The 8,818-nt window shown below is 50.4% G+C and overlaps 2 protein-coding genes across 2 annotated transcripts; both read right to left on the reverse strand.

Annotated features, from left to right (window-relative positions):
- Window positions 1-322: 322 nt before the first annotated feature.
- On the reverse strand, window positions 323-4,056 carry FTJAE_14039 (polyketide synthase; the record flags this gene model as incomplete). Its single annotated transcript, XM_037347238.1, has 2 exons — window positions 323-1,144; window positions 1,192-4,056. The coding sequence occupies 2 exons, from the start codon at window positions 4,054-4,056 to the stop codon at window positions 323-325; spliced, it is 3,687 nt and encodes a 1,228-aa protein (XP_037198955.1).
- Window positions 4,057-4,107: 51 nt separating this feature from the next.
- Window positions 4,108-8,367, reverse strand: FTJAE_14040 (polyketide synthase; the record flags this gene model as incomplete). The annotated part of the gene is made up of 5 exons (XM_037347240.1): window positions 4,108-7,480; window positions 7,528-7,861; window positions 7,912-7,969; window positions 8,028-8,114; window positions 8,179-8,367. The coding sequence occupies 5 exons, from the start codon at window positions 8,365-8,367 to the stop codon at window positions 4,108-4,110; spliced, it is 4,041 nt and encodes a 1,346-aa protein (XP_037198956.1).
- Window positions 8,368-8,818: the final 451 nt, after the last annotated feature.

The raw sequence follows: 8,818 nt of genomic DNA on the forward strand, positions 1-8,818 counted from the left end.
ACTACTACTCTGTATGTCTATTGGCGGGATATGACCGAGCTACTGTATGTTCAGTGCTAAATTAAGCTTTGACTTCTACCTGTTGATTTATGCTTTCAACCATAAGTCCCAAAGCGCAATCATTAGCATATCTTTGACGGTGCCAGGCCTATTCCCAATCGAGTCATGCTTGCGAGACAGTTAACAGAAAAGGAAACCAATTGGTCGGGTTGTATGTAATTTGGGAGTCTAGACTTCATTTCATGCATTGCTTCACAGAGATATCTTGACTTTTTAATAAGCAACAACGGTTGTTATATTCGACACCGATAATATATGCCACTTACATGACCTCGGTATATCTACTCTTATCCACAATCTCGCTGGCTAAAGCCCCCAGCGACTGACTCTGCAAAATGCTAAAGATGGAAACATCAGCTGCTGCCTGGAGCGAGATCATATTTCGCAATTCCACTGCCACCAGCGAGTCGACACCATAATGAGATGGGTTTTTACTTGGCTCGACCTCTGTAGCAGCTATGACGAAGATGGAACTCAACTTCTGTGCGATTGCCTCAAAGACAATAGCTTCGGCATCAGCCCGGGAAGTTGCCTCGGCCAGACTGGCAGCAAGAGAGTGTTTATGAGTCATGTCACCTTCTCTTGCTCGCTGTTCTCGCGGCTGTCGATATTGCAGGGCGCTGAATCGTGCATCGCGGCCGAGCTGTGACTCCCCATCACGATTCCAGTGGGGACCAGGCCCTGTATTGAGCCCCGCGACGATCTGAGGAGTAAACGGGTGCAGCACGGCAGACTCCAACAACCCGAGGAGTTGGTCCTCTCTCAGGAGCATGTGGCCTGCTCTCTGCATGCGGAAGGCCACGCCCTCCGTCTCAGCCACGTAGCCCACTGTCTTTACGGCGCAGAGGTCCAGGGAGACGGCAGGGAGACCAGTTGCAACGCGCCAGTGCGCCAGCGCATCTTGATATGATCCTCCGGCTGAGTAGTTGGACTGGCTGGCGTAGCCGACGATGCCATTGATTGACGATAACATGATGAAGAAGTCAACGTCCCGGAATTTGGAATGAAGATTCCAGGACCCATGTACCTTTGGCGCAATAGCAGCCTTGAAATTCTCGACTGTCATTTGTTCGAGAATAGAGTCCTGAGGAATATTAGTAGTGACGAGCAAGTGTTGAGATTGACACCTACCTGAAGCACCATGGCTGCGTGGATAACACCTCGAATAGGTGGAAGACCCTTGACTGTGCACAGCTGCAGCGCCCTGTCAAGATCATGGCTCTTGGAGACATCGCAGCCAATGCATTCAATTCTGCATCCTGTCTCGGCCAGGTCGCGTATAAATACTGCATCATCTTCTTTTGTCCCAGCGCTGCGTGACATGAGAATGATCTGCTTGGCCCCAAGATTGACAAGCCAGCTTGCCAAACACCGCCCGATGCCCCCCAAGCCACCAACCAACAGGTACGAGGCATTTGGTGACAGCTTGATATCCTTGGGGTAGGGCTGTATTTCAACCTTCTGCAAGGGACCCGTAGATACCACAATCTTGCCTCTATGTTGACCTGTCTGCATGAGACGGAATGCTTTGGTAATGTCCGAGACTGGGTAACTGGTCAAGGGGTCAACAGGCGCGATGACGTTGCGCTGCTTCAGGCGTGCAATCTCGGTGAGAATTCGACGGACGTCAGGTCCTTTCCCCCTTGTCATGTGAAGTACATCCAGCGAAGAGAAAGATATATGTCGAATAAAAGGGCGCATCTCCAAGAAACTGTTTTGCTCAAGGTCTCGTCTCCCTATCTCGACAAAGTGTCCAAAGGGAGCTACAAGGCCAAAGCTTTCTTGCAACAAAGGACCCGCCAGAGAGTTCAGAACCAGATCAACACCACGACCCCCGGTTGCCTCACGGATCCCCGAGGCAAAGGACGAATCGCGGCTGTTGAAGATGTGGTGATCTGGAATTCCATACCTTTGCTGGATCAGCTGCTTCTTCTTTGGGGAGCCTACGGTGACGTAGATATCGGCTCCGAGATGCTGCGACAGCTGGATAGCAGCTTGACCAACGCCTCCCGCCGCAGCGTGGATCAGAACAGATTGACCTCGCTGGATATGAGCAACGTCGAACAAAGCAACGTACGCCGTGGTGAACACCATAGGCATAGATGCTGCTTCTTCAAAGGTCGTGCCCTCAGGCATAGAAACGGCGTTCCAATGTTCTGTTCGTACGCGACTTGCAAAAGGCCCACGGAGAAGGGCAAAAACACTTTCGCCTACAAAGCGCCCATGGAGAGCAGCCACAGCGCCGACCTTGGTTATGACGCCGGCACACTCGATACCCATGATCTTGTCTTCCAGCTGGCCCATGGCGACCATAACATCTCGGAAGTTCAGCCCGTAGGCGCGAACCTCAATCTCGACAAAGCTCTCCAACATCTGACTTTCATCGACAGTCATGACCCCTTCATCATGAACGAATGTCAATGTGTCCAGGAGACCTCGGGTGCCAACGTGGAGGCGAACAGGATGCTCCTGATGGAAAAGCTCAGTGACAGCATTGTCAGGTGACTGATGGCTTTGCTGTGGCATAACGAGGTTATTTCGAGCTGTGTCCTTATAATACCGCGGGACCATGATGGCCCCGTCTCGTTCAGCGAACTCAAAGTCCATTTCGGAGCCGTCAAACATGTTGCTATCATCCGTGTATCTGAAGTAATGCCCGAGAACACGCGAGATGGCGTCAGAGGCAGCAGATGACCATGCTGTTGGAGATGGATCCAAGTCCAAAGTCATGAATTTTCGACCAACATACTCATTGCGTAGAGAACGCACGAAGCCTGCAGCCAATGCTGAGCAAGGAACCTCACAGTTGATGGCTCCCCCTATTGTTACCCAGAGAAGACCATGACAGTTGGCTACTACGAGTTTCAGCCCCTCTAGCAAGGTCGGATTGAGGTCAAAGAGTACGTTGTCCTCCACCTCGGCCAAAAACACACATATCTTGCCTCTGTAGGTAGAATCAGCGGCATCCGCGGCGTCGAGGAGCTGCACAGCAAGGCAGTCATCTTTTCCTCCGATGGACCTTGCCAGAGATGATATCCAATCTCGTGGAGGAACTGATTTTGAAGTCGTAACTAGAACAATGTCCTCTGTCCGAATCCCAACCCAGCTTTCTCCGTCCGCTTTCGCATGAGACATTATAGTGCTAAATGCATACTCATGAGCGTCTTCGCTTTCGTTCACGACCATGTCAACCCCGGTGAAGCCCGCAGTCCTTAGTGCACTATCCCAGGACGGGATACTGAGGGAGGGGCTATTCTGACGTGTAGGCTCTTGGCTAAGCCACCATCCGGGCAGTAGACCAAAGATGAACTGAATGTCAATCTGGTCTTGCGTTGTCTCAATAAGCAACAGCGAGCTGCTGGGCTTCATGAGGCTTCGGACATGAGCCATTGTATGAGAGATGGACTTTGTTGCATGAAGAACTTGGCATGCGATCACGACATCGTAAGAACCAAGCTTGAAACCTTGTTCTGCAGGGTCCTGCTCAATGTCTAGTTTGTCGAATGCTAGGATATCGCTCCACCCCGAGAACTCCTCTCTAGCAGCCTCGAAGAAACCCATGGAGATATCCGTATAGTGGTACAGCTCGGCTAGTGGACCTCTAGAATCTCGGCTTCCGAGTACCTCGAGAGCATGGCGGGTGACACTGCCTGTACCAGCTCCTATCTCAAGGATTCGAGCTCTGGGGTTCTTGTGAACGATCTTGCGGAGCAGCTCAGATAGTTGGCTGAAACAGCGTTTGAGTCCAGGTAATTCCTCGTAGTACCTCGAGAGGAGATTGTTTTGAGCCATCAGTTCCAGAGGCGTGATCTTCCCTCGCAGAATGTTCGCAAGATGCGGGCCGAGACGACATATCATCTCGCCTGCCACACTCTTCGTGATAGCTTGGCTGATCAGGACAAGTTGCATCCCATCGCTCAGGGTTCTTAGGTCAAGGGTCTCCTCTGTGTTGCCGGATTCAGATTCACATGGACCCAGCTCGACCTGATCCTTCATCCAACTATAGAACTTAGCCAAGTGTCCATTAAGACTCAAAACATCAGAGGGTCAGAGCTCAATGAGTGCTTCATGGATATAGTAAAGACAAATGGGCCGTAGCTCTTTCGTGAGGCTCTCCCCAGGATCCGAATGTGTAAGCTCCTTTTGAATCTTGTCGAGTGTCTTGGGATTAGCGACTGTCATGTCAATATCCCACTCAACACTGTTACAGACTTCGTTCTCCCATGGCCGTTTATTTGTGATACCGACGGCTTGACCAAGGGACTGGAGAAACAGCCCTTGTATCTCTAGTACAGGAGTTTGCGAGCCATGCGGATCTTTTTGGGCATCGAAAAGGCGAATATCTGCTTCAAAGCTTTGAGAGTCGGCATCGTTTACTCTTGAGCAAGCTTCGAATTCGTGCCCTGCCTCAAAGCCAATATCACTCGATATCCAAATGTGCCTAAATTTGCGAGGCACGCGCGGGCTCTCCTGGAAATACCCAGCCTTGGGAAGAGCGGTGTATGCCGCTTGAACAATGGAATCGAGAGTAGTCGGGTGTATTATAGTGTTGCCGGCAGAGGTGTCGGCAACGACTATTGTGGCCTTGGATCGTGGTTCATTTTGGCACTGGAGGATGGCCTTGAAGTTTTGGAATGCTGGTCCATGCTCGATACCGACTGATCTGAAAGTGGCAAAGACATCATCGGGCGCGATTCGGCGTGCTGTGCTAGGGATCAAAGGGGATATCCCTTCCAGTCTGTCTACTCCCGGCCTCGCATCATCGGCAAACTCGACCTTGATAGACCCCTTGGCATGTAGATTCCATCTGTTCTCGCCGGTGACAGAAAGGACCTCAAAATGATACCATCCCCGGAGGCCAATCTCTCTATCAGACGCAGGAGACAGTTTGGTCTGAAGCTCCAGCGGCTGCATGTCTGGCACGAGCAGGGCTCGAAGGATCTCAACGTCTCGCAGCCTATAACCAGAGACTCGCCGATCCTTCCCAAGTTTATCCACAGACTTGATCACCTGCATAGATACCATCTGTGCCATAGCTGCGACAGCCAGGCAGACAAAGCCTGCCCCGGGATAAAGAACATTAGACTGGACCACGTGATCACGAAGCCAAGGCGACTCGGACACACGAAGGACATGGCGCCACGAAGGAGACTCTCGCTCTGACCCTAGAACGAGGGAGCCGATAAGGTTATGCGGTTCCTGATCTCTTTCTCGAAGCGCTCTATTAAAGCGTGGCTCAGCCCAATGCCTTGTTTGGTGGTTCCATGGATAGGGGGGAAGGTCTGTCAGCACCTCGACAAAGCTCTCTCTTCCATATGGGAAGTTGAGAGAGGCTAATTGTAGTTCCAGGCCCTCGCCAATCAGGTTTGCCGCCAGTGCCTGCATGGTATCTCTAGCATCATTCTTGCGGATCAAACAAGGGTAGTAGGGGATCTGAAGACCCCCAAACTCAGGAAGCTCAAGGATTTGTCTGATAGGGCCTCTCAAGGCTGAGTGGGGTCCAACCTCGACTATAATATCAACACTAGTGCCAGATGGGTCGAAGCTACCCAGAATCATGTCAGTGAAGGCATCCAGGAACTGGACAGGCTGAACCAAGCTTGCCACCCAATGCTCGGCACTGGCAATTTCTTCAGGGTCGGTCATGCGGCCGCCAGTGACTGGCGAAGCATAGGCGATGGACTCAAGGTTACTCTGAGAGTTGCATAGCTTTACCCGACTCAAGGCGTCTCGGTATTTGTGGGAGATGGGCTCCATTTGATGCGAATGGTAACCAATGTCGACATTGAGACGGCTTGCTAATACACCATCACTCTTAGCCCTGGTCTCAACTTCCAGGACGGAGGAAAGGTCTCCTGCAATGGTCACACTCTTGGGGCTGTTGATACAAGCGATAGTTGCCTTTCCATCGCTTTGCAGCTCTTGGAGGTAGGTCGCGGCATGGTCAGACCCCGCTCCGATCGCAACCATGCCTCCCTTTAGAGAACCTCTCAGAGCTTTATCGGCCGACAAAACACTTCGGTAATGAGCGATGGCCATGGATGCTCGGTAGTCGACAACACCGGCGGCATATGCAGCTGCGATCTCTCCACTTGAGTGACTTGTCACCGCTGCTGGCTTGATACCCCAGCTCTGGAGTAGGTTGACTAGGGATATCTGCAGTGCGGCGCAAATGGGAATGCTGATAGCGGTATCATAAACTTTTGTATCAGCAGCATCCCTCATGAGCTCCTCCATCAATGACCAGTCTGCACCAAGCTCTCTGAGGTATGCATCTCCAAGCTCGAGGGAGGATCTGAACACGGGATAGGCGATAATCAGCTCTCTCCCCATTGCGTGCCACTGAGCTCCTTGTCCTGTAAACACCATGCCAATGCGTGGAACTCGCACGATTCTCTTGGGCTTAAACTGAGAGGATTCTAGAGCCTCGACGACCGTAGAGATACCACGCATGTAGGAAATGGGACATGCTGCAACCCAAGGCATCATGCTGCGACGGTGGCCCAGAGTGTATATCATACTCTGGAGGAGTTGATCAGGTTTCTCATGGTCATTTCGACGTCGGAGATAGTCTGCCAAGTTGGAGATCATGTCCTGGCACGCTCGTTCATCTCTTGCACTGAGAAGAAGGACCTTGGTTTTGTTCCGTGAGGGATTTTTGTTGCTCCCTTCACCAGGCGGCTTCGTGTTGGAGCCTGATGTTGACTCGGTACCGTTGGCATGTCCGTTGATATGACTGATTCCGTTGGTCTCATGAATGCCGGAATCAGTTATCCATCGAGGTCCCATCTCAACGATGACGTGGGCATTTGTGCCACCATAGCCAAAGTTGTTGATAGATGCACGCCTTATACCGTCAGAATTCGGAATCCATGGCTCCAGCCTCTGTGGCACCTCGAAATTCCACTCCTTCAAGTCAACCTTTGCGTTCGGTTTCTCAAAGTTAATTGACGGTGGAAGTGCCCCATGCTCGAGCGCCATAACCACTTTGATGAGACTGGCGAGGCCACTGACTGGCTCCGTATGTCCGATGTTGGCCTTGATCGAGCCGATATGTAAAGGCTCTGCTGCACTCTGACGCGATTGGAAGACTGCTGCAGCTGCCTGAAGCTCAATAGGATCTCCTGTTGGGGTACCTGTGCCATGCGCCTCGAAGTATTGTGTTTCGAGTGGGTCAAGCTGCGCGTTTTGGTAGCTCTTGCGAATCAATTGTTCTTGTGCGTTAAAGCTTGGAGAAGTGATAGTTTCTGTCTTGCCATCTTGGTTCAGGCAAGTCTCACGTATCACTGCCCGGATAGGGTCTCCGGCAGCCACGGCATCTCTCCAGCGCTTGATGACGACGGTCGCCACACCCTCTCCTCGCCCGTAACCGTTCGCTCTGGAGTCGAACGAAAAGGACTTCCCGTCAGGAGAAAGAACACTGTGGTCAGTCAGTAAACGGTTGTTCCAAGCAAGACTGTAACATACCCTATAGACCCGAGAGCCTTGAACATGTCTGGGTTAAGCATCAGATTGGAACTTCCAACGATGGCCATGGTCGAGTTGCCAGATCGCAAGTCACTGACAGCTTGATGCAGTGCCACTAGAGACGTCGAGCAACCCGTGTCTAACGTCATGCTAGCCCCTCTCAGATCAAAGAAATGCGAGACGCGGTTCGAGGCCATGGCGGCGCCTGTGCCAGTGATCATGAAACGTGGCAAGTCATCTTCATCCCGTATCATACCTTCCCTGTAGTCATGATTAAACGTTCCCATATACACAGACGTGTCCGAGCCTGCTATCTTCTCGATGGGTTGCCCAGCTTGAGACGTGTCAGACTGGTTGTTTGCGGACCAAAGAAGTGCATCTCACCATTCTCAAGGGCTTCATATACAGACTCTAACTGAAGCCGAAATTGAGGGTCCATAGACTAGAATCACACGCCATCAGTCCATGCTCATATCCAGCTCCTTTCCGGTATTGCTTACGGCTGCAGTTTCGGCAGAGAGGTTGAAGAAGGCGGCGTCGAAGTTGCCAAGGTCCTCCTTGATGAAGTATCCAGCACGCACATGCATCTAAAGTAATTAAGTTCAACTGTTCTGGTCTGGAGCTACGGCAAGAAGGAGAGGATACACGTACAGTGCTGGATTTCTCGTGGTCAGGATGGAACGAACCAGCCCAGTTGAATCTGGAGAGTGGGATCTGAGACCAAGCATCTCGTCCGTTAGCAATCATTTGCCATAAACTATCGGCATTTGTGGCTTCGCCGGCAAATTTGCAGGTAAGACCGATGATTGCGATTGGCTCCGGGGCACGATTCTCTTCCATTTCGCTCATCAAGTTTGACAAAGATTGTGGATTGGTAGGGTTACTCGTCAAAATCAATTTTCGTTCACCGTAGTGTATGCAAAAGTCGCCAAACCTGGTCTAGTTATGAGCATATAACCATTAACCTTTCATTGATCTCCTCCTGGCTGTATAAGTGGCGGACAATTGTGTCGGTGGAGTTAGACACGGGCAGGAAGATATAAATGTCCGAGCCCGTTGAAATAACATTAATCCTACAGATTAATATAGTATTAAGGTACTTTTATAAATATTTAATAAAATTATAATTTAAGTAAGTAACTCATTTAATTTAATATTTAATATTAATTAAATATAAATTTAAAATTTTAAAGTTATTAATATCTTATATTACTATATTATAAGCTTAGTAATTATAAATTTATATTATAGTTCTTATAATAAAGAAATAATAAGACCAGTAACTTAAGTG

Source organism: Fusarium tjaetaba (genome assembly GCF_013396195.1).
Source record: "Fusarium tjaetaba strain NRRL 66243 chromosome Unknown NRRL66243_c0000525, whole genome shotgun sequence".
NCBI lineage: Eukaryota > Fungi > Ascomycota > Sordariomycetes > Hypocreales > Nectriaceae > Fusarium > Fusarium tjaetaba.